Here is a 26,885-nt window from a genome sequence, read left to right on the forward strand (position 1 = left end):
GATCATTTTTTCTTTCGTGAAAGTAAAAGACAGCACATGTATCGCTGTAAAGAATAAACATTTATACTTAGTAAATATAATAAGGTGAATGCATTTCAACTTATTATAATATTTATGTTCCCACATTTTAACATTAAACAAGGGCTTGTCACAGACAAAACAGCAATGCACTACTGGGTTAATGTTGTCGATTTAAGAACACGGTCTCCGTATTTCATCAACCTTTCCTTAGTACTTTTAGTAACGGTAGGGCCCAGTGTACGTTGTCAATAATTCATGGAATCATTGAATATTCATCTTCCCCGTATGGCCTTTCAAATATTGAATGTGTCCAAAATTTGGTTCATTTGAATTGGTTTTAACGTTGTTATAATCATCCAAATGTATATTGTATTCTTATACATCAGATAATAAGCCAGTTCTTGAACTTAAATCTTCTACAATAAAAGTGTATCCTAAGGTGCCATATTGTTCTATATTAGTGTCAATTTCTTCGAAAAAATCAAAATCTACATCTCTCAAGACTTTTGAATTTGGTGGTGGTGTGTAAGTGCAACAAATATACACATCTTTATCAAAATTTAACAGTTTGCCATCTTTTTTCAACCATATTATTCCAAAATCATTTACTTTAACGATTGATATTTTATCTTTTAAAGAGGTTTAATATAAAACAGAGATTCCTCCGGCTTGTCGGCCTTTTTTTACTCCATAAGATTTATGTCCATAAATATGTTATGTTTTTAAAGTTTTGGATATTTAAATTTTGCACTCTTATTTGTTGGTCCATGTTTTACTTAATGAAATTATATCGTATTGATTAATATAGTCCAGAAAGTCAATATCACTAAGTTTTCGCACAAGTCCATTAACATTCCACGAAATTATTTTTAACTTCCCATTGTCCTAATTTGTAATTTCTCGATAAGTGCCGTCTTGTCCTTTGACTAGAAGCCTGGATCAGGCCCATTTGGTTGTTTTGCCATCTGCTCGTTCTCGGTCGGCTAAGTGTTGCTTGGTCCGTCGTTTTTCGAGTGTGATCCCCGTTTGCTGTATCCCAACGCCCTGTTGTAAAGCCCTTAAATCGTAGTTTTTGTCAATTGAAGCTTTGCGTACGATTTCGCGGTCTGCGTAGTGGTGGAATTTAGCCACGATTGGCCTCGTCTTTCCAGGTGTAGCTTTTCCAATACGGTGGACTCTATCGAGTCCGATATTTTTTGTCAATCTGCAGTACATCTTTGATAAATTTCTGAACGATCTCTTCACAATTTTCTTGATTTGATGATATTTCTTTAATCCCATGAAATAGTAGCTTTTCTCTTAAACTATGAAATTCCAATTTTGTCAGTGGATTCTTCTATTTGATTTATTTTCGCTTGATAATTTTGGATTGTGTTTTCAAATTTATTTGACTTTTCATTGAACATTCTAATCTACTCTTCCGATTTTTTCAGTTTTGATTTTGTTTCTTCAAACTGTTCATTTATAAAGTTGAAGCTGGTTTCCATTGTTCTTAATTGGATTTCTAGTTGCTCTTCTTTGAGGGTGATTTTGTTCACTTATTCTTCGATTTTGTCTATTTTTGATACTTGCTGTTGGATTGATTTTATATCGTCTATCAATCCTGTGGCCCACGGCGGGGGGTTCATGATGTTTTGAAATGGTTGACATGGTTGATTGAGGCTGCTAAATTACAGTGGAGATCCAAACTTGTTGTTAAAAAGCGGTGTTCCTGTATTAAAGTTCATGTTCATATTCCAAATAGCCTCTTGTAAGCTCGTGTTGTCAAAATTGAAAGCTGTTGGTGTTTTGGTTAAATTTATTCGTTTACTTACATTGTTCGTATCGCATGTATTGTAGACAGTGTTTACGTCGAAACCGGTTTTGCCGGTATTTTCGTGCGATAATCCCGAGCTTTTTTTGGCGGCTTCAATTGGTGATATGGTTTTTCTTTTCTTTGCCTTTTTGCACTTTTGTTAACGTTTTTTGCTTTATTTTTCTTTGGAGACATCACGATTAGTCTACTGGCTTTATTCTAATCCAAAAATTCTAATTGAATTCTTGATAAAATCGATTTTTACACAGTTTCAGGAGCACAAAAAATCCATGTCTGCACACCTGTGTGACGTCATTATTCAAATGGACTAATTTAACAAAATACTGACAAGGCTTCCTGTTGGGACATCAGTGTTAATGGATTTCTGCATGATGTTTATTAAACTGTTTCTGTAATCACAAAACTGTGTAAAAATACATATAAGGCATTTAAATAGACTTATGAAAAACTGTGAATGCAACTTTCAACAAAATGATACCTTGTATGTTATTATTTAGTTTCGTCTACAAAATAAATTAAAACTTAATATAGGGCTGTCAAACTTGCATGGATGATGTTTTAAACACTAAGCAACACACCTACATCACATTCACGCTGGTGTACTGCGACAAACACTAACCTTTCTTGCCCGACATCAATGGTCATTTCGCATGTCACCTTGCACAACATTGTATATTGAATTTCCTTTGATCTGAAATGATGCCAGCTGTCAATCACTTTCTTCTCAAAAATCGTATTTGCAGAACAGAACAAATATTTGTTTCACTGAAACATTTTAAAGCTCATCATGATCAATATAAAACATTCATACGTGCGAGAAAAATAGTAATTATGATTATTATAAATTGTGCGTGAGAGTCTTGCGTATTTATATAAACACTAAATGAGTATTTAAACTAAATATTAACAAAAACTGTGGGAAAATTTGTTTCACAATCATTTCATAATAAACTGTACATGGTAACAAAAATCGGCGTTAACATGCAAAAACACGGTTCATTCACTTCATATTAAACGGTAAATAAATAGCAATTATAAATGTAAAGTTAAAGAAAAATATTTCTTTTCGTAAAGCATGTATTACAGTAAATTGCTAACTTCCGAAGGGTCACTTTTTTATTACCATTTATAAGTTTAAAAAAAAAATGCATACTTGGTCTTATTGAATAGTGGTTCGATATGTATTTGGATCTTTCTTCTCCAAAAAATGGACAAGTATTAAGAGATATTCGTTTTCTAAATCGTTAAGAATATAATCGTATAAATTCTTCATTTCTGATAATCTTATCATGCCTGTTATCTATAATTAACAAATTATGTGACGATAGACATATTTTAGCAATTATGTTTCTATGTTTTTATAGTAAATGACATCTAAATAAACATATATTTTAAATACAGGTTTGATTTCTTCATAAAATAGTAATAAAGTTGATGAATCAACATTAACTCTCCACTCAGATACATACTGATCCCTGACCATAGCCTTTAACAAAGGAATAAAACTTTCAATTACAACTGACTCAGGAAACAACAATACAACTTCAAAACCTGTTTGGTTTAAATTTTGCGAACTTTAAAGGACCATTAAAAAGTGTTTTATTGTGTTTCAATTTATAATCTTTGCATACTAATGACAGTTGTAAAGATACAATATCTTGTTTCTTTTGATGAAGTTTAAAAAATATTTAACAATTCTAAGTTATCTACCAATGTATAAAGGAAGTCGACCAAGTTCAGCCACGGAGCGTATATTTAGAGCCCGTTGTTTAGCATAGAGTGACATTTAATTTGTTGACAGTTATACACAAAACAGTCTTTTACAGAACTTTCTATGCATATGTTCAATATTAGTTGCCGCAATAAATCCCCAAACTTCCCAATTATAATTAATTAATAATTATTGACAGGACATATGCATCAAACAGCTTTCATATAACATTTATTGCCACTTCCATATCTTGTGTAATACAAAAAGGGAATTCATAAATAAGCCAAACTTGACATAACAATACCTAGGTAGTTAAAATTGCTAACTCTTTCAAGGTCTTTTCCTGTGAAGGTCGATTTTTGTTTGTTGATTAGCGCGCCCCCTTTATGGAAAACCATTATTTTTGTTTTGTCTATATTACAAGTTAAATTCCATAAATTGCAAAGTGGTTCTAGATTACTGTATTCGACAATTCCTGGAGCCCTTCTTTAGTTTTTGAGAAAATGACAACAGCATCCGCAAAAAGTAAGGAGTAAATAAATAGACCAATGAAGACGTTATTCCGGCGTTTATTCCGTTTTGCAAATTAAAATCTATATCATTTATAAATAAGGAAAACATGATCGGCGCTGTAATAGACCGACAATGCTTCTAAAAAGGTCCGAAAGCGAGCACATGTGTTTTACTTGAACTTTGACCTAGCTATACATAGAGCGGATAAGTGAAATTATCTTGCCTTCGATTCCCAATAAAATCTTATTATGCTATAGCTGTCCTCGATTTATAAGGTTGTAGGCCATCCGGTAATCGACATAGCAGCGTTCGTTTATCACACCGGTAAATAGTGTCGCAAAAAAGCTTAACAACGTGATGCCTCTAAAGTTTTTGAATCAGAACTATGTCCCCGTTTATATATTATAGAATAATAACTCCCGTTGACCAGCTTGCTGGAAATTGTTTCGTATTAAAAATAAAAATTAAATTATAATACTAATGGTTCGACTATAATATGCACTGTTTATTGCCACCTACAGGTGAAACCGGAGGGGACTTATGGTTTGCGCTCTGTGTCCGTGAGTCTGTCTGTCAGTCAGTAAGTCTGTCCCACTTTTCTGGATCCTGCGATAATTTTAAAAGTTCTTCATATTTTTTTCATGAAACTTGAAACATGGACAGATTACAATATGGAGATTATGCACGTCATTTCATTTTGTTCCTACGTCAAACATTCTATGACAACAAATAAAAACAATTCTGACAATGGTGGAGTTTCACCGATAGGGGACCATATTGCTTGACAATAGTCTTGTTTTAAATATTCTTAATTAATATTATCGTTTTAGGCTGTCTGATTATTATTTAAATGCCTTGTAACTTTAATTATTTCTTCTTCGGGAATTGGCTTGTCTAGATCCGGATAACAGCTGATTGGATTTTTTTTATTATCAAACTGCCGTAAATATCTGTCAATTTCGTCGTTGTTTACGTTATCGTCAGCCTCAGAATTTTAAGTATTGAAATATTCATAGAATTCTTGCAGCGATATATTTTTACAGAATTCGCGAGGCTTTTCGCGACTCATGTTATTTAATTTCGCACCCTGTTAATTATTCTCTGTTCAACTAAGATTTTAATTTCCGACATAAATATTTATACATTTATGTAATATGCATTTATTTATATTAGCCGATCAGCACATAGTCCCCACATGAATGTAACAGTGTACAATAAATATAAATGACAACCTATGCGCATAAGATACTTCTTTAACGACTTGTTTTTATTACAGATGAAGTTTCCAGTTTTTTGTATAATGCCAAATAGTCTAATTGTCAAATACTATCAATGTTAAGACAAAGTGGTGGCTTAGTGAAAAAACAATTAACAGACCGGAACCATTTTTAACTGAGCTGATGTAACATTACAAAGAACGTTCTTACCGAAATTCATAAAGATTAATTTGACTTCTTGATTGTTAACAAGATTTTACATTTGTCATTAAAGGAAACTCAGTGAAACTATTCAATTTCTTACACAACATTAAGCATATTAACAGTTATTGAAATTAACAATATCAGCGACATCTTTTTAAAGACTAAACACCTTTTCAAGTATCGAATTTAACATGTCAATAAAATATATTAATACCAAAAAAGGTTTCACTTAATATTGTTCACATTAAACCTTTAAATGAAAGTGTCGCTTTAACTATTTTCCGTGTCTTATTAAGCCGCGAATCGTTTGCTAAAAACAGTTAACAAAAAGGGCTACACGTTCTAATTCTTAATGAAATACAAAAATAAGTATAACATAATTAATAACGTCCATAAACACACACAGCAAGATCAAAGTTTTAATGGAAATCTAATATGACATTCCAAGTAAATTATTATTTTCGTCTAAATCGAATACTATATATAGAGAAACAATGTATTTATAACCGACCAATGAGGTAACATTATGCAACTTTCAATTTACACAGTGCTATATGGCAACAATATGGAATTTGAACAGTGGTAGTGTTTTAAGGTCTGGACTATCATTACTTGTAAGTTTGTATAAACATTTTTCTAATGCAATTAGTAAAATAATGTTTATATTTTATGTTTAATAATTTATTGCATGATTATTCTGTGCTGTTATATGAATTTGATGCCGTTAAAGCTTCCGACATGAATTCATGTCGGAACGATGCTATTGCAAAATAACGTTAAACGATATGAGGTCGATGTAAATCGACCTCATATTTATAGGAGTAATTGCAACTATGATAATGATTGACATTTCATGGAAAACACTTTAACCGCTTATTTCACACGGAAATGCAAGTCAACACGCCGAAACCATGTAGTTTGCTTATTTGACGTCTATATACTTACAAAATAATTGCAGATGCGTTGCTGTCAGTTGTCAAATGCATATAACTTCAAAATTGATGTGTGTTTTTTTACAATTGAAAAAGACAACAATCGTCTGTGCACATAAATACGTGACGTCGTTAAAATTTGGGGCAGTTTAACTTCCACTGATATTTTACAAAGGGTTACGATGCAGTAGGTTTCCGGTGCACCGTGGTGGAGGGACGTGTTTAGTTTTTATGCACAAAGTGTTTTTAGCATTTTTAAACAGTTTTAAACAGTTTTATCGATCCTATTTAGTTTTATAAGTGAATGTTCATTAGAATACTGTACATACATACGTTTTTTGTTCGAGTGAGCAGTTATTGCGAACAGAAAAAAAATACATAAACTCGGTTTTAAAGTGAAGCATCGTGGCATGTCGTGTGGAACAAAGAAATTCGCCATTTTGATTTTTTTTGTGAACTCTTAATTTGTACATAATCATAGAGGACCATAAGTACTAATGTTTTAAATGTGTTTTGAATATATTTCATGAGTTTTTATGCAAAAAGAGTATATGATTTTATTACGAGCCCATAGTTACTCTTAAATGGTAAATTGTTCTGTCCTTGTAAATATCGTAAGTATCTTATCTGGTCACTTTTAGCTCTACCCACTCTCCATCATTATATTGCTACTTATCTACAGTCTACCCATCTACATGTATCAGATATTACTGCAGAAATGGTTGGTGGCCAGGCATTAGATGTACCCTCAATGCATATTAGACGGTCACAGAGAGGTCGAATCCCGAATGACGTATACATACCAGACTCGAAGCAGGTCACCAAACAGCGTTACAGAAGAAAGCTCTCGGTACAAGTAAGTCGCAGAAACCAATAAACGTACAAGACAAAAGCGAAACCTTTGTAATTGAAAAATTATCCTCTGCCGCCTATGAACTTCTGAAAAGGGAAACTTATGACTACTACAATAAATCTGACACTTATACTATTCAAGAAATTAATAGCTCTACTACAGTTAAAGGTCTTAAAACAAAGGCCAATGTGGAACAGGCATTATCAGTAAAATGGAAATCTGGTGGCTGGCAGCTTTATAGAATAAATTTCTTCAACACAAACAACAAAATTGATGTAAATGGGTACAAGTATGAACTCTTTGTTGAAGAAGACTTTCCTAAAATACGAGAAGTATTGAGAAATTTAGCATTAATTGATCAACTGAACCAACACATCTACAAAGCATTATCTCCATGGATAATAATTGTAGCACATGTTCTGAACAAGTACTATTGCAGATCGAGACTGGATCACAAGGTGATGACACAAGCCCTAAAACAATGGCGGGAGCTCTGGTCCTGCCAGCACGCTATTGGACTGGATCTGTTGACAGTCTCAACAGCATGGCGGGATGACTGGCAGATCGTTGGAAGACGAAGAATCCTACGAGGAGGAAACAGAACTCTGCTGTCCGGTTTGTAAACAGGAAACTGCAGGTACAGAATGTGTTGTCTGCCTGTTTTGCGGAGACTGGTCTCACAAAGCATGTCTGAAAGGAATAGATAATAATGAAAATGAGTATATCTGCCACTACTGTAAATTCATGGAGTCTGAGAGAAAAGATGATCGTCTTAACCAGTCTGACTTCTCATTGAATGAGTTCATGGTCCATAATGACACAGGTACTCCTAATCAGGATACATCACTTTTAAATGCTGATGATAGCATAATTTACTTTCAAAATGCACAAGAAAATGAACCTCTTTTTCCAACAGAAGTGACCACACAGATAGTACGTCCAAACTGAATGAGACAGAAGAAACAGGAAGAGACAGTAGAAACCCTGATGTCACTACACCAGATATTCAAATAGTAACAGAACACCACGCCCCACCACAAGACAAAGTTGCTGAACCAATGATAAGTAAACAATAATAATATCTGTATAGTCTCAGAAAGTAACACTAAAAGCCCTGCAATGACTTTTCCTCATATCAGAATCACTGAAATTGAACCAAACGAGGTATAAAGTAATAAAAACGAAAGTGTAAGAAATCATGGGCCACGGGAAAATGCAAACAATGAGGTTACAAGGACATTCTTGGTAATCTCCAGAAAATCCTTGCAAATGAAAGTGAATGAAAATACCCTAGGTGTAAATGATGACACCCCATAAATTGGAAACATTGAAAACAGTTCGAACGCAGCCAAAGTAAACATTATACCCAAGAAGCAAACTGCAAAAGCTAATCTTGAACAAGCTCAGCAACAACTTGCTTTATGCTAAGCTCGAATCCAAATGCTTGAAACTGAGAATCAGGACCTGCAGAACACAGTGGTATTATTAAGACATAACTCAAAGAACGGGGACCATAATCGAAATCCTGAATATTCACAAGCTCCAATAGCAACCAATATACAGAATGATGCGTCAGGCTATAATATCCCAGACAAAAGCGTAAACTTGTTAAATTCACATCAAAACATTATTCATAGACTGTATATAAACGACATCAAGCTACAACATCATCTGGGAACTCAGAATTTAAAGTTCCAGATACAAATACTTGAACTTCAAAAAGAATTAATCCAGTTTCGGTCGTCTGGAATACAGTCAAACATATTTTCCCAAATCAATGAACCGCATAGTATGGCTCCACACATGTACGAGGCAGCACAGAATTCAGCCGGCCAGCAGTGGGTTCCTCAACCATATGTTCTGCAACCAGCTCCCTCAATAGTACCGCAGCATACAACACAGTATGTGCCACAACCGTTAATAGTACCGCAGCCTACAACACAGTATGTGCCACAACCGTCAATAGCACCGCAGCCGACAACACAGTATGTGCCACAACCGTCAATAGTATCACAGCCTACAACACAGTATGTGCCACAACCGTCAATAGTACCGCAGCCTACAACACAGTATGTGCCACAACCGTCAATAGTATCGCAGCCTACAACACAGTATGTGCCACAACCGTCAATAGTTCCGCAGCCTACAACACAGTATGTGCCACACCCGTCCTTAATGTATCACAAACCAGTAAGATACACCCAGCAATTAAATGTCACTCTACCAACAAAAGCACCTATACAACATAAAGAGAGACCCACACTCCCATTCCAACTTAGAGCTCATACCACCCACCAGGCGCAATCAATCCCATGGTTGATCAATGGTATACAACACACACAGCATCCTCTGGGTATGCAGATGCTACACAGAACTTGCTCCTTTCCACAGGGTCTGCATGGCGTAAACAATGGAATGCAGATAACACGAGTCGCTTCCGGAAATCGAATCTTCTATTCTAGAACACAATGTTTAGATGCCACTTCTAGTTTGCAGCAAAAAACCCCTCCATGTACGCAACACCCAAACCTCATCTTTAGTATGCAGTCTCCAAACGCCGCTTTTGGTATGCAGCCGCACAATGTCACATCTAGTATACAGCCTACAAATGTTAACCTTGGGATGCAGCCTCAAATGGTCGCTTCTATTATGCAGTTTCCAGATGTCAACTCTGGTATGCAGCCTCCAAATGTCAATCCTAGTATTCAACCACCAAATGTCGCCTCTGGTTTGCAGCCTCCAAATGTCAACTTTGGTATGCAGCCGCCAAATGTCGCCTCTGGTATGCAGTCTCCAGATGTCGCCTCTGGTATGCAGCCTCCAAATGTCAACTCTGGTATGCAGCCTCCACATGTCGCCTCTGGTATGCAGCCTCCAAATGTCGCCTCTGGTATGCAGCCTCCAAATGTCGCCTCTGGTATGTAGCCGCCAAATGTCGCCTCTGGTATGCAGTTTCCAAATGTCGCCTCTGGTATGCAGCCTCCAAATGTCAACTCTGGTATGCAGTCTCCAAATGTCGCCACTGGTATGCAGCCTCCAAATGTCGCCTCTGGTATGCAGCTTCCGAATGTCGCCTCTGGTATGCAGCCTCCAAATGTCGCCTCTGGTATGCAGCCTCCAAATGTCGCCTCTAATATGCAGCCTCCAAATGTCAATTCTGGGTTGCAGCATCCAAATGTCGCCTCTGGTATGCAGTCTCCAAATGTCGCCTCTGGTATGCAGCTGCCAAATGTCAACTCTGTTATGCAGCTTCCAAATGTCGCCTCTGGTATGCAGCCACCAAATGTCGCCTCTGGTATGCAGCCTCCAAATGTCGCCTCTGGTATGCAGCCACCAAATGCCGCCTATGGTATGTAGCCTCCAAATGTCGCTCCTGGGACGCAGTCTCCAAATGTCAACTCTAGAATGCGGCCACCAAATGTCAATCCTCGTATGCAGCCTGCAAATGTCAACTCTGGTATGCAGCCTCGAAATGTCGCTTCTGATATGCAGCCTCCAAATGTTAACTCTGGTATGCAGCCACCAAATGTTCCCTCTGGTACGCAGCCTCCAAATGTCGCCTCTGGTATGAAGCCTCCAAATGTTGTTTCTGGTATGCAGCCTCCGAATGTCAACTCTTGTATGAAGCCCCCAAATGTCGGCGCTGGTATGCAGCTTCCAAATGTCCGGTTTGGTATGCAGCTGCCAAACGTCAACTCTGGTATGCAGCCACCAAGTGTCTGCTCTGGTATGCAGCCTCCAAATGTCGCCTCTGGTATGCAACCACAAAATGTCTGTACTGGTATGCAGCCTCCAATTGTCAACTCTGATATGCAGCTACCAAATGTCGCCTCTGGTATGCAGCCTCCAATTGTCAACTCTGGTATGCAGCCTCCAAATATCGCCTCTGGTATGCAGCCACAAAATGTCGCCTCTGATATGCAGCCTACAAATGTCAACTCTGGTATGCAGCCTCCAAATGTCAACTCTGGTATGCAGCCTCCAAATGTCGCCTCTGGTATGCAGCCTCCAAATTTCGCCTCTGGTATGCAGCCTCCAAGTGTCAATCCTAGTATGCAGCTACCAAATACCGCCTCTGGTATGCAGCCTCCAAATGTCAACTCTGGTATGCAGCCTCCATATGTCAACTGTGGCATGCAGCCACCGAATGTCACCTCTAGTAGGCAGCCTCCGACTGTCACATCTAGTATACAGCTTCTAAATGGCGCTCCTAATATGCAGCACCAGAGAAAGGTACAACACCTTCATTTTTTAGGAAGGGGCCGAGCCTCAACGCTAGTGGATCGGAAACATTATAAAAGATAGGTACTGTAAATATACAGAACGTTAAAGGAAATCAGGTTTATTTAAGGGACTTATTACAAGCACATGACATTTTATGCTGCCAGGAACATTGGCCTCTTAACTTCGACAAACACATCTTAAATGGTATTCATGAAGACTTCGAAGTGTTCTGTAAGAGCGTTGACGATAACGACCCAAGAATGGATTACAACCTTATTAGAGGATACGGGGGTGTATGTGTGTTCTGGAGAAAGGAGATCAACTCGTGCGTGAAAGTATGCGAGAAAGGGAGCGACATAATTATTATTCTTGAAATAGAAACAAATAGGAACCCAATATGTCTCGTGAATAATTACATGCCATCTACAAATACAAAGAAGCTGAATAAAGCCCACAATAAAAGCGATAAAGATTTGAATAAGGCAAATGAAGAATATATGAGCATGACTTCCGAAATTTCTGAAATTCTGGAAACATACAGACACACACACAACATAATTATATGTGGAGACATGAATGCTTCCATAACAAGAAATACAACTAGGGACTTACTTTTCCAAAACTTCATACAAGATGCAGGCCTAACCCCAACACCGAAACAAAGCTCAAAATACACCTTCTTCCATCATAACGGAAAATCGCAATCACAGATAGATTATTTCCTGTTTAATGAGCACCATCTCCCAGACATTAACAAGATAGAAACGCATGAAATGAAACCAAAGAACTGTTCAGATCATGTTCCAATATCGTTATCATTGAACACTACATTAGTAAAATACAAAGTGAAAGCTAAACAAAATAAGGTAATGTGCAGAACAAACTGATCCAAATGTGATAAGGACACATATAAATCGGCAATAGCAATGGCCTGTGAATTAAAACAAAAAGATAGTGAAGTAGACAACAACTCTGTTGCATCAAAGCTTAAATATCTCACTGATACACTCCATACTACAGCGGGAAAAACCATACCAAATTATAGTAAACTCCAAAGATTGAAACGATCAGGACAAAGTTTCTGGAATAAGCAAATCACACATACGTGGAAAGAAGCAAAGGATTTATTTAAAAAAATGGAAAGACACAAATAAGACCTGCACAATAACGGAAGAAGAAATTAAACGTAAGAGAAAACTACTAAGGCAACAACAGCGCCAGGCATATGCTCGTCAGAAGAAGACACATATAACTGAAATTATGGAAACTTGGGAGACTAACACCAAACTCTTTCATAAACTGGTAAAAAATCAAAGGCAATCTATGAATGACCGAATACAACTTCTTAAGGTGGACGGTGAAGATATAACAGGTTCAGAAAACATCTTGAATGCATGGAAATGTCACTTTGAGAAACTGGCGACTCCAGATGAAGACAATTATGGGGAAAATGACAAGGTATCTTTAGCTGAAGAACAGAATAATATCATTGAAGAAATTATCAAGGAAAGCGGGGAAAATATAGACCCAGTAACTGTACATGATGTCAACATAGCAATAAACCTTCTTAATACCGGAAAAGCTGCATACGCAAATGGTATCTCAGCCGAACTTTTTAAATATGCGAAAGAAGAAATTTCTTCGACTATAGCCGACATCATTAACTCAATATTTACGGAACTAGACTACCACCTTCTCTAAAATGTGGAACATTGACCCCTATACACAAAAAGGGTAAGGACAAACTTTTGCCTGGTGACTATAGAGGGATCGTAGTCTCGGACATTTGTGCAAAAATCCTTGAAATCATTTTGAAGATAAGGGTAGATAACATTTTTGACCCTCAACAAAACCAAATGCAGCGGGTATTCACTGCAAAAAGTTCTTCGATGAACGCGGCCGTTATAGTCTCTGAGGCAATGGAACACCATCATGAGACACACAAACCACTTATGTTAGCTACACTAGACGCTCAAAAGGCCTTCGATCGGGTGAACCATAGTATTCTTTTCAACAAACTGTACCACTTAGGCGTAAAAGGTCCACTGTGGATACTTCTACGCAACCTCTACAGGGAATCAACAGTAAGAGTCAATTAGGATGGTGATTCGTCGAATGCCTTCATTCTGAAACAAGGTACTAAACAAGGGGCGCAACTGTCTACAACTCTCTACAAGGTGTACCACAATCACTGAACACTATTGGAAACAGTGGCTTGGGGGCCTTCATAGGCGATATACGTGTAGCGACAACAACATGTGCTGACGACACGGCTCTCCTTGCAAACACCTAGGAAGAACTCCAGGCCATGCTAGATATTGTCGAGTACAACACCAAGCGACAACTTGTGAAGATAAACCCGGATAAATCAGAGCTTCTCACGCTGGGATGCAAGCATTTAATAGAAGTAACTCTAGATGGTGCACCTATAGCTACAGTTACATCTGTCAAGCACCTCGGAATTGACCGCACTGCTAATAATACAGCTGACCCGGATGTAAGAATCAAGATAGCACAGCCTTAGGGCCAGGACTACATGCCAGAAGAGGACTATCACCAAAGGTATCTTTTCATGTCTGGAAAATGTATGTCATCCCGCGGTTCCTATATGGTATAGAAGTACAGGTGCTTTCATCCACAAATCTTCGGAAACTAGAAGCCTTTCAAAGAAAGATACTTCGACATCTACAGGGCTTGCCAGAGAGATCATCGAACGCAGCTTTATATACCCTGATAGGGGCCGAACCAATAGAGTTGGTCATTGAGAGAAATCGCATGGCACTTTTCTTGAACATTGCACGTTTACCAGGATCGGTTGAACATCAAGTCTTGCACCGCCAACTGGCAATGTCAAATCCAGATCGTAACTCATTTTCAACAAGTATACGTGAAATCCTGCATAAATACAATCTCCCTCCATCGGAAGACTTACTACAGAATCCCCCGTCAAAACATCAATGGAAGACCACATTCAGAAATGCAACAACAGACTACTGGGAGAGCACATGGAAGGATGAGCTATCAATACAATCTATTGCAAAGTACATACAAGTGCAATCTCCACTTATTGGACACCCACACAATCTTTGGGCATAAACCGATCCAAAACCACATGAGGTCAGGAGAGCTGAACTCAAAGCCCGGCTCGTTACAGGAACCTATATTCTGCAATGTAATACAGCCCGATTCAATCGGAACGAGGTATCTGCTACCTGCAAGCTGTGCAATATGGGTGAGGAAACCAGGGAGCATCTACTATTGACATGCAAAACTCATACAGATATACGAAGCGAGGAGTTTGCTGCCATTCGTTGCAAAAGAACATACTCATACAGACCATATTAGACTGCACTCATGTATCATTACAGCAACACATCAACCTAACGAAAAAGAAGAAGACTGATGTCGAGAGATGGTCACAGATCTACTGTGAGCGCATCATCTCATCTCGAACAGGCCAACTTTCAGTAGCAATATAGTGGGTATACTATGTATCTCCCCTCAAAAAAGGTCCTCTTTATACTTTTAGGGGTTTTTGCATGACCAAGTAAGCCAAAAATTATATGAATTTACACTCAATTAATTTAAAAGAATTAACTAATTAATGAGAATGAAAAAAATGTACATAAGATTTGTTTCGGGAACTGTATATATGTGCATTGTGCGAATAACAATGATTCAAGCTATCCTCAAGAAGAATTCTACTTAGAGGATTGATCCGAAGTAAACGGATACAGCCCCCAGACAACAACAACAACAACAAAAAGTAGTAGGAAATCTCTCAGCAGAATTACACAATCTACTCAGATGCCACCATGTTTAAGGATTTTTCCTGGCTTAAACGACATATTTTCAATGCCAAAACGACATATGTCATATGTACAGTTTGTCAACCAGTTCCGGATAATCAGCAGTTCCTATTAATTTGTATTTAATTTTTCACAACAGCCCAAAAATACAAAATGATACGTGTCTAAGGTATACATTAGGTAAAGGCATAAATTAACAAAGTTTTAGCAAGAAAGCTTTTGTCGTCAGCCCCCAGTGAACCGTAGGCTTTTAAATAGCGAGCGATAAAGCGTAAGAATGGATCGAAGCAGCGCGTCGGCATTCCGATAACGGTCAAGGTCAGATGAGCATGAATGTCTTACGTTAGTGCAGCATAGGTGAAGACTTAGGACTGGCTGTTTAAAACAATAACACAACTGAAAACAGTCAGTTATAATAGATGTACTGTTTGATATTGTGAGGACATGAAAACAATGTATTTTTTATAATGAAAACAATTGTGTATCTTACCAATTTGCATTGATTTGTTCGGAACACGACAATTTTGCTGTCTTTTACTTTTTAAAGAAAAATAATCAGAAACTGTCCACACTTTTCGTTTAAAGGGATCTTTTCACGGTTTGGTAAATTGACAAAATTGAAAAAAGTTGTTTCAAATTCGCAAATTTTCGGTTAAGTTATGATATTTGCTAGGAAACAGTATTACTGAACATTTGCCATTGTCTAGTATAGCCATTATATGCACCTTTTGACGATTTAAAAACCTAAAAATTATAAAGCGTTGCAACGCGAAACGATTGAATAATTTGGAGAGTTCTGTTGTTGTCGTTTAAATTTGTGAAACTACAAAGATTGCTTATATAACGTATAAATACGCATCTTATGCATGCGTTGCAGGATAGCTCAGTTGACTAATGCGTTTTTACTTCAGGATTCCGGGGGTCACTGGTTCGAGCCTGCTTCGGGCTACTTTTATTTCCTTTTTTAAATGTTATTTTTGATTTTTTACTGGAGCTTTTAAAATTTAATGTTTACATTTATCAATGTAAAGCATTTAATGACAAACTTCAAAACATGCCAAAATCTGTGAAAAGGCCCCTTTACAGCAGTTTTTGCGATTGTATGTCCTTAAGGTAAAGGTTATTATATGTGTTATATATATTTGTAATTAAGGAATAAGCAATAAGTATTATGTTAAAATATTTAACAAATAAATGTGTGTAAATTTGCGAGCAGCGCGTTTTGTTTGTCTTAGATTCGATTTCAACATCTCACCGATTATTTTGATTGCAAAAGTGCAGCTTTTAAAATTCTATCGAGTCAACATAATGGAGAAAGATTATTTAACAAACAACATGTGCGTAGACGTTAAATCGGTAATGTGAATTGAGTGAATCAAAAGTCAATACACACATGCTTTCTAATATAATATAATACGTTTTAACTATATTCCAGCTAAGTCAACAAAATGGGGCTATGAATTGCTATAATCTAAATGTGCGGTTTATACGTTTTGTTACTGAAGGGCACGAATGATTTGACAATAACCGTGCGTTCTTATCTGATTAATGATTTGTGATTCAGTATCACGTGAGGAATATGTGTATTGCAGAGACTGTTAAGAATCACGGTGTAAAAAGATTTACGTGATACTTAAGAATAATAATAACACAACATATTGCTGTAATCGCGTGTGGATGGTGATGTGCAAACATGGTCATAACATAGTATGTAGCTATTATATCAGCGGAACTAGCAGCTTTACATGGTTCAAAACGTAGTTACATTTGTTCTGTAATACAGTCGATCCTTAAACAATTAAAACGCGCAATAGTCATGCAAATTATTATAGTAAAAAGTTATAGATCTCTGCAAGTTCTTTCAATGCAATATATTTACGTAAGAATTTTCTTATAAATCCTCTTGGTAATGTTCGAGTTATGGCCTGATAAATTAAAACCCGAAGGCCGCACAAAGGTCAAGCCGGAAAACATGAGGTCAATATGCACCTCTTTTACATTTTTCTTCTGCTGGCGTTTATTTATAATACCACGATTTATATGTACTTTACAGGGCTTTTTTTCGATTAATCTTATATGTTTTTAATAAGGAACTCGTTATTCAATGTAGCAAAACTGTAATATATCAATTGTTTGTACTAATAGTTATAACAATCAAAACGATAAAAACATAACAAAACATTTGCCTGCACTAGTTTAAACCATGTACCACTAGAAGTAAAAGTAAGTGTTTTATCACTGTATCACGCAGGCCTTTACACATTTTATTGGAGTTTAAACGGTATGACGGTTTTTGAAGGCATTCAAAGTATTTTTACCTGAGTGCTTTTACTTTACAAAAATATTAACCATATGTTCACTCTCGCACTTTTATAGATTGGTTAGCAGGTTCTCGACACAATAAGAGTTATGGACCCGTTTTATAAATTCGTGCCGCGAGACACTGAAGAAGTGTTCCTTTTGTTAGCCAGCATGTAAACTTACGCACCTTCCTCATTTGCTTTGGGTATTTTCGTCACAACCGGAGTTCTATTTAAACAAAAAACATATTTAACTTGTGTCTCCCGTAACTCAAAAAAGACGCGAGGGTTGAAACCTTACACACTTTCGCTCTTTTGTTTAGGTTAGGATATTTTCTTTAAAACCGGGTGTATGGGTCATACAAACATTTTCGTAAATAAACAAGTTTGTTTTAACCTGTGTTGCGGGTGTCTTAAAACGTATTGTTGTTACCGGTCTATAACTTCAGAAAAATATTAACCAGCGAGTGAAGTTGCGTACCTTCATTTTTTACATTAGTGAAGTTTTAAGACAAAAGCGGAATCCAGGGTCATCCATGTCTATGAAATGTTTGTTTGTAGCTCTGGTAATGTACATACGGCGAACCGGAACGATTTTAACCATTAAAAAGGTCCTCACCTAGTTTTATGACAGTATGTTAAGGGGTTGAGTTAACGACACACGACGAAAGGCGATACCCAAAACGCAACCTGCGCAGGTAAGTTAAAAATAAAATTCACACATCATATGCAAAGCACAGATTGAGCTATTGTGATCGCATTTCGTGCTGTGTCGTAAACTAATGATTAGCATGATATCTATTATATGCACTCTTCAATAGAAAGAGCTGAATCACAAATCATTAATCAGATAAGAACGCACGGTTATTGTCAAATCATTCGTGCCCTTCAGTAACAAAACGTATAAACCGCACATTTAGATTATAGCAATTCATAGCCCCATTTTGTTGACTTAGCTGGAATATAGTTAAAACGTATTATATTATATTAGAAAGCATGTGTGTATTGACTTTTGATTCACTCAATTCACATTACCGATTTAACGTCTACGCACATGTTGTTTGTTAAATAATCTTTCTCCATTATGTTGACTCGATGGAATTTTAAAAGCTGCACTTTTGCAATCAAAATAATCGGTGAGATGTTGAAATCGAATCTAAGACAAACAAAACGCGCTGCTCGCAAATTTACACACATTTATTTGTTAAATATTTTAACATAATACTTATTGCTTATTCCTTAATTACAAATATATATAACACATATAATAACCTTTACCTTAAGGACATACAATCGCAAAAACTGCTGTAAAGGGGCCTTTTCACAGATTTTGGCATGTTTTGAAGTTTGTCATTAAATGCTTTACATTGATAAATGTAAACATTAAATTTTAAAAGCTCCAGTAAAAAATCAAAACTAACATTTAAAAAAGGAAATAAAAGTAGCCCGAAGCAGGCTCGAACCAGTGACCCCCGGAATCCTGAAGTAAAAACGCATTAGTCAACTGAGCTATCCTGCAACGCATGCATAAGATGCGTATTTATACGTTATATAAGCAATCTTTGTAGTTTCACAAATTTAAACGACAACAACAGAACTCTCCAAATTATTCAATCGTTTCGCGTTGCAACGCTTTATAATTTTTAGGTTTTTAAATCGTCAAAAGGTGCATATAATGGCTATACTAGACAATGGCAAATGTTCAGTAATACTGTTTCCTAGCAAATATCATAACTTAACCGAAAATTTGCGAATTTGAAACAACTTTTTTCAATTTTGTCAATTTACCAAACCGTGAAAAGATCCCTTTAAACGAAAAGTGTGGACAGTTTCTGATTATTTTTTCTTTCGTGAAAGTAAAAGACAGCAAAATTGTCGTGTTCCGAACAAATCAATGCAAATTGGTAAGATACACAATTGTTTTCATTATAAAAAATACATTGTTTTCATGTCCTCACAATATCAAACAGTACATCTATTATAACTGACTGTTTTCAGTTGTGTTATTGTTTTAAACAGCCAGTCCTAAGTCTTCACCTATGCTGCACTAACGTAAGACATTCGTGCTCATCTGACCTTGACCGTTATCGGAATGCCGACGCGCTGCTTCGATCCATTCTTACGCTTTATCGCTCGCTATTTAAAAGCCTACGGTTCACTGGGGGCTGACGACAAAAGCTTTCTTGCTAAAACTTTGTTAATTTATGCCTTTATCTAATGTATACCTTAGACACGTATCATTTTGTATTTTTGGGCTGTTGTGAAAAATTAAATACAAATTAATAGGAACTGCTGATTATCCGGAACTGGTTGACAAACTGTACATATGACATATGTCGTTTTGGCATTGAAAATATGTCGTTTAAGCCAGGAAAAATCCTTAAACATGGTGGCATCTGAGTAGATTGTGTAATTCTGCTGAGAGATTTCCTACTACTTTTTGTTGTTGTTGTTGTTGTCTGGGGGCTGTATCCGTTTGCTTCGGATCAATCCTCTAAGTAGAATTCTTCTTGAGGATAGCTTGAATCATTGTTATTCGCACAATGCACATATATACAGTTCCCGAAACAAATCTTATGTACATTTTTTTCATTCTCATTAATTAGTTAATTCTTTTAAATTAATTGAGTGTAAATTCATATAATTTTTGGCTTACTTGGTCATGCAAAAACCCCTAAAAGTATAAAGAGGACCTTTTTTGAGGGGAGATACATAGTATACCCACTATATTGCTACTGAAAGTTGGCCTGTTCGAGATGAGATGATGCGCTCACAGTAGATCTGTGACCATCTCTCGACATCAGTCTTCTTCTTTTTCGTTAGGTTGATGTGTTGCTGTAATGATACATGAGTGCAGTCTAATATGGTCTGTATGAGTATGTTCTTTTGCAACGAATGGCAGCAAACTCCTCGCTTCGTATATCTGTATGAGTTTTGCATGTCAATAGTAGATGCTCCCTGGTTTCCTCACCCATATTGCACAGCTTGCAGGTAGCAGATACCTCGTTCCGATTGAATCGGGCTGTATTACATTGCAGAATATAGGTTCCTGTAACGAGCCGGGCTTTGAGTTCAGCTCTCCTGACCTCATGTGGTTTTGGATCGGTTTATGCCCAAAGATTGTGTGGGTGTCCAATAAGTGGAGATTGCACTTGTATGTACTTTGCAGTAGATTGTATTGATAGCTCATCCTTCCATGTGCTCTCCCAGTAGTCTGTTGTTGCATTTCTGAATGTGGTCTTCCATTGATGTTTTGACGGGGGATTCTGCAGTAAGTCTTCCGATGGAGGGAGATTGTATTTATGCAGGATTTCACGTATACTTGTTGAAAATGAGTTACGATCTGGATTTGACATTGCCAGTTGGCGGTGCAAGACTTGATGTTCAACCGATCCTGGTAAACGTGCAATGTTCAAGAAAAGTGCCATGCGATTTCTCTCAATGACCAACTCTATTGGTTCGGCCCCTATCAGGGTATATAAAGCTGCGTTCGATGATCTCTCTGGCAAGCCCTGTAGATGTCGAAGTATCTTTCTTTGAAAGGCTTCTAGTTTCCGAAGATTTGTGGATGAAAGCACCTGTACTTCTATACCATATAGGAACCGCGGGATGACATACATTTTCCAGACATGAAAAGATACCTTTGGTGATAGTCCTCTTCTGGCATGTAGTCCTGGCCCTAAGGCTGTGCTATCTTGATTCTTACATCCGGGTCAGCTGTATTATTAGCAGTGCGGTCAATTCCGAGGTGCTTGACAGATGTAACTGTAGCTATAGGTGCACCATCTAGAGTTACTTCTACATGTATTAAATGCTTGCATCCCAGCGTGAGAAGCTCTGATTTATCCGGGTTTATCTTCACAAGTTGTCGCTTGGTGTTGTACTCGACAATATCTAGCATGGCCTGGAGTTCTTCCTAGGTGTTTGCAAGGAGAGCCGTGTCGTCAGCACATGTTGTTGTCGCTACACGTATATCGCCTATGAAGGCCCCCAAGCCACTGTTTCCAATAGTGTTCAGTGATTGTGGTACACCTTGTAGAGAGTTGTAGACAGTTGCGCCCCTTGTTTAGTACCTTGTTTCAGAATGAAGGCATTCGACGAATCACCATCCTAATTGACTCTTACTGTTGATTCCCTGTAGAGGTTGCGTAGAAGTATCCACAGTGGACCTTTTACGCCTAAGTGGTACAGTTTGTTGAAAAGAATACTATGGTTCACCCGATCGAAGGCCTTTTGAGCGTCTAGTGTAGCTAACATAAGTGGTTTGTGTGTCTCATGATGGTGTTCCATTGCCTCAGAGACTATAACGGCCGCGTTCATCGAAGAACTTTTTGCAGTGAATACCCGCTGCATTTGGTTTTGTTGAGGGTCAAAAATGTTATCTACCCTTATCTTCAAAATGATTTCAAGGATTTTTGCACAAATGTCCGAGACTACGATCCCTCTATAGTCACCAGGCAAAAGTTTGTCCTTACCCTTTTTGTGTATAGGGGTCAATGTTCCACATTTTAGAGAAGGTGGTACGTCTAGTTCCGTAAATATTGAGTTAATGATGTCGGCTATAGTCGAAGAAATTTCTTCTTTCGCATATTTAAAAAGTTCGGCTGAGATACCATTTGCGTATGCAGCTTTTCCGGTATTAAGAAGGTTTATTGCTATGTTGACATCATGTACAGTTACTGGGTCTATATTTTCCCCGCTTTCCTTGATAATTTCTTCAATGATATTATTCTGTTCTTCAGCTAAAGATACCTTGTCATTTTCCCCATAATTGTCTTCATCTGGAGTCGCCAGTTTCTCAAAGTGACATTTCCATGCATTCAAGATGTTTTCTGAACCTGTTATATCTTCACCGTCCACCTTAAGAAGTTGTATTCGGTCATTCATAGATTGCCTTTGATTTTTTACCAGTTTATGAAAGAGTTTGGTGTTAGTCTCCCAAGTTTCCATAATTTCAGTTATATGTGTCTTCTTCTGACGAGCATATGCCTGGCGCTGTTGTTGCCTTAGTAGTTTTCTCTTACGTTTAATTTCTTCTTCTGTTATTGTGCAGGTCTTATTTGTGTCTTTCCATTTTTTAAAATAAATCCTTTGCTTCTTTCCACGTATGTGTGATTTGCTTATACCAGAAACTTTGTCCTGATCGTTTCAATCTTTGGAGTTTACTATAATTTGGTATGGTTTTTCCCGCTGTAGTATGGAGTGTATCAGTGAGATATTTAAGCTTTGATGCAACAGAGTTGTTGTCTACTTCACTATCTTTTTGTTTTAATTCACAGGCCATTGCTATTGCCGATTTATATGTGTCCTTATCACATTTGGATCAGTTTGATCTGCACATTACCTTATTCTGTTTAGCTTTCACTTTGTATTTTACTAATGTAGTGTTCAATGATAACGATATTGGAACATGATCTGAACAGTTCTTTGGTTTCATTTCATGCGTTTCTATCTTGTTAATGTCTGGGAGATGGTGCTCATTAAACAGGAAATAATCTATCTGTGATTGCGATTTTCCGTTATGATGGAAGAAGGTGTATTTTGAGCTTTGTTTCGGTGTTGGGGTTAGGCCTGCATCTTGTATGAAGTTTTGGAAAAGTAAGTCCCTAGTTGTATTTCTTGTTATGGAAGCATTCATGTCTCCACATATAATTATGTTGTGTGTGTGTCTGTATGTTTCCAGAATTTCAGAAATTTCGGAAGTCATGCTCATATATTCTTCATTTGCCTTATTCAAATCTTTATCGCTTTTATTGTGGGCTTTATTCAGCTTCTTTGTATAAATTTGTAGATGGCATGTAATTATTCACGAGACATATTGGGTTCCTATTTGTTTCTATTTCAAGAATAATAATTATGTCGCTCCCTTTCTCGCATACTTTCACGCACGAGTTGATCTCCTTTCTCCAGAACACACATACACCCCCGTATCCTCTAATAAGGTTGTAATCCATTCTTGGGTCGTTATCGTCAACGCTCTTACAGAACACTTCGAAGTCTTCATGAATACCATTTAAGATGTGTTTGTCGAAGTTAAGAGGCCAATGTTCCTGGCAGCATAAAATGTCATGTGCTTGTAATAAGTCCCTTAAATAAACCTGATTTCCTTTAACGTTCTGTATATTTACAGTACCTATCTTTAATAATGTTTCCGATCCACTAGCGTTGAGGCTCGGCCCCTTCCTAAAAAATGAAGGTGTTGTTCCCTTCTCTGGTGCTGCATATTAGGAGCGCCATTTAGAAGCTGTATACTAGATGTGACAGTCGGAGGCTGCCTACTAGAGGTGACATTCGGTGGCTTCATGCAACAGTTGACATATGGAGGCTGCATACCAGAGTTGACATTTGGAGGCTGCATACCAGAGGCGGTATTTGGTAGCTGCATACTAGGATTGACACTTGGAGGCTGCATACCAGAGGCGACATTTGGAGGCTGCATACCAGAGGCGACATTTGGAGGCTGCATACCAGAGTTGACATTTGGAGGCTGCATACCAGAGTTGACATTTGTAGGCTGCATATCAGAGGCGACATTTTGTGGCTGCATACCAGAGGCGATATTTGGAGGCTGCATACCAGAGTTGACAATTGGAGGCTGCATACTAGAGGCGACATTTGGTAGCTGCATATCAGAGTTGACAATTGGAGGCTGCATACCAGTACCGACATTTTGTGGTTGCATACCAGAGGCGACATTTGGAGGCTGCATACCAGAGCAGACACTTGGTGGCTGCATACCAGAGTTGACGTTTGGCAGCTGCATACCAAACCGGACATTTGGAAGCTGCATACCAGCGCCGACATTTGGGGGCTTCATACTAGAGTTGACATTCGGAGGCTGCATACCAGAAACAACATTTGGAGGCTTCATACCAGAGGCGACATTTGGAGGCTGCGCACCAGAGGGAACATTTGGTGGCTGCATACCAGAGTTACATTTGGAGGCTGCATATCAGAAGCGACATTTGGAGGCTGCATACCAGAGTTGACATTTGCAGGCTGCATACGAGGATTGACATTTGGTGGCCGCATTCTAGAGTTGACATTTGGAGACTGCGTCCCAGGGGCGACATTTGGAGGCTACATACCATAGGCGGCATTTGGTGGCTGCATACCAGAGGCGACATTTGGAGGCTGCATACCAGAGGCGACATTTGGTGGCTGCATACCAGAGGCGACATTTGGAAGCTGCATAACAGAGTTGACATTTGGCAGCTGCATACCAGAGGCGACATTTGGAGACTGCATACCAGAGGCGACATTTGGATGCTGCAACCCAGAATTGACATTTGGAGGCTGCATATTAGAGGCGACATTTGGAGGCTGCATACCAGAGGCGACATTTGGAGGCTGCATACCAGAGGCGACATTCGGAAGCTGCATACCAGAGGCGACATTTGGAGGCTGCATACCAGTGGCGACATTTGGAGACTGCATACCAGAGTTGACATTTGGAGGCTGCATACCAGAGGCGACATTTGGAAACTGCATACCAGAGGCGACATTTGGCGGCTACATACCAGAGGCGACATTTGGAGGCTGCATACCAGAGGCGACATTTGGAGGCTGCATACCAGAGGCGACATGTGGAGGCTGCATACCAGAGTTGACATTTGGAGGCTGCATACCAGAGGCGACATCTGGAGACTGCATACCAGAGGCGACATTTGGCGGCTGCATACCAAAGTTGACATTTGGAGGCTGCAAACCAGAGGCGACATTTGGTGGTTGAATACTAGGATTGACATTTGGAGGCTGCATACCAGAGTTGACATCTGGAGACTGCATAATAGAAGCGACCATTTGAGGCTGCATCCCAAGGTTAACATTTGTAGGCTGTATACTAGATGTGACATTGTGCGGCTGCATACCAAAAGCGGCGTTTGGAGACTGCATACTAAAGATGAGGTTTGGGTGTTGCGTACATGGAGGGGTTTTTTGCTGCAAACTAGAAGTGGCATCTAAACATTGTGTTCTAGAATAGAAGATTCGATTTCCGGAAGCGACTCGTGTTATCTGCATTCCATTGTTTACGCCATGCAGACCCTGTGGAAAGGAGCAAGTTCTGTGTAGCATCTGCATACCCAGAGGATGCTGTGTGTGTTGTATACCATTGATCAACCATGGGATTGATTGCGCCTGGTGGGTGGTATGAGCTCTAAGTTGGAATGGGAGTGTGGGTCTCTCTTTATGTTGTCAAGGTGCTTTTGTTGGTAGAGTGACATTTAATTGCTGGGTGTATCTTACTGGTTTGTGATACATTAAGGACGGGTGTGGCACATACTGTGTTGTAGGCTGCGGAACTATTGACGGTTGTGGCACATACTGTGTTGTAGGCTGCGATACTATTGACGGTTGTGGCACATACTGTGTTGTAGGCTGCGGTACTATTGACGGTTGTGGCACATACTGTGTTGTAGGCTGTGATACTATTGACGGTTGTGGCACATACTGTGTTGTCGGCTGCGGTGCTATTGACGGTTGTGGCACATACTGTGTTGTAGGCTGCGGTACTATTAACGGTTGTGGCACATACTGTGTTGTATGCTGCGGTACTATTGAGGGAGCTGGTTGCAGAACATATGGTTGAGGAACCCACTGCTGGCCGGCTGAATTCTGTGCTGCCTCGTACATGTGTGGAGCCATACTATGCTGTTCATTGATTTGGGAAAATATGTTTGACTGTATTCCAGACGACCGAAACTGGATTAATTCTTTTTGAAGTTCAAGTATTTGTATCTGGAACTTTAAATTCTGAGTTCCCAGATGATGTTGTAGCTTGATGTCGTTTATATACAGTCTATGAATAATGTTTTGATGTGAATTTAACAAGTTTACGCTTTTGTCTGGGATATTATAGCCTGACGCATCATTCTGTATATTGGTTGCTATTGGAGCTTGTGAATATTCAGGATTTCGATTATGGTCCCCGTTCTTTGAGTTATGTCTTAATAATACCACTGTGTTCTGCAGGTCCTGATTCTCAGTTTCAAGCATTTGGATTCGAGCTTAGCATAAAGCAAGTTGTTGCTGAGCTTGTTCAAGATTAGCTTTTGCAGTTTGCTTCTTGGGTATAATGTTTACTTTGGCTGCGTTCGAACTGTTTTCAATGTTTCCAATTTATGGGGTGTCATCATTTACACCTAGGGTATTTTCATTCACTTTCATTTGCAAGGATTTTCTGGAGATTACCAAGAATGTCCTTGCAACCTCATTGTTTGCATTTTCCCGTGGCCCATGATTTCTTACACTTTCGTTTTTATTACTTTATACCTCGTTTGGTTC

The 26,885-nt window shown here is 38.2% G+C and overlaps 1 protein-coding gene and 1 long non-coding RNA gene across 2 annotated transcripts; both read right to left on the reverse strand.

Moving 5' to 3' along the window:
- LOC127856274 (uncharacterized) lies at positions 1–6,563 on the reverse strand. The gene is made up of 3 exons (XR_008037935.1): positions 6,428–6,563; positions 2,457–2,528; positions 1–2,226 (listed from the first exon to the last, which is right to left on the reverse strand). It is a non-coding gene; the product is annotated as an uncharacterized LOC127856274 (long non-coding RNA).
- Positions 6,564–20,324: 13,761 nt separating this feature from the next.
- LOC127854788 (uncharacterized) lies at positions 20,325–26,246 on the reverse strand. Its single transcript, XM_052389836.1, has 8 exons — positions 25,848–26,246; positions 25,229–25,382; positions 24,096–24,545; positions 23,734–23,817; positions 23,480–23,598; positions 22,281–22,460; positions 21,307–21,516; positions 20,325–20,435 (listed from the first exon to the last, which is right to left on the reverse strand). Exons 1-8 carry the CDS (start codon positions 26,244–26,246, stop codon positions 20,325–20,327), a joined length of 1,707 nt encoding a protein of 568 aa, XP_052245796.1.
- Between the last annotated feature and the right edge of the window lie 639 nt (positions 26,247–26,885).

This window comes from Dreissena polymorpha, chromosome 13 (genome assembly GCF_020536995.1).
Source record: "Dreissena polymorpha isolate Duluth1 chromosome 13, UMN_Dpol_1.0, whole genome shotgun sequence".
In the NCBI taxonomy this organism is placed as follows: Eukaryota; Metazoa; Mollusca; class Bivalvia; order Myida; family Dreissenidae; genus Dreissena; species Dreissena polymorpha.

Excerpts from the sequence above, each read along its gene's own strand:
- LOC127854788 (XM_052389836.1), bottom strand. The coding sequence starts at position 26,246 with ATGGCTCCACACATGTACGAGGCAGCACAGAATTCAGCCGGCCAGCAG. Across the intron at positions 23,818-24,095 it reads GCCTACAAATGTCAACTCTG|CACCAGAGAAGGGAACAACA; the intron begins GTATGCAGCCTC and ends CCTAATATGCAG. Across the intron at positions 23,599-23,733 it reads GGAAACATTATTAAAGATAG|ACTTCGAAGTGTTCTGTAAG; the intron begins GTACTGTAAATA and ends GTATTCATGAAG.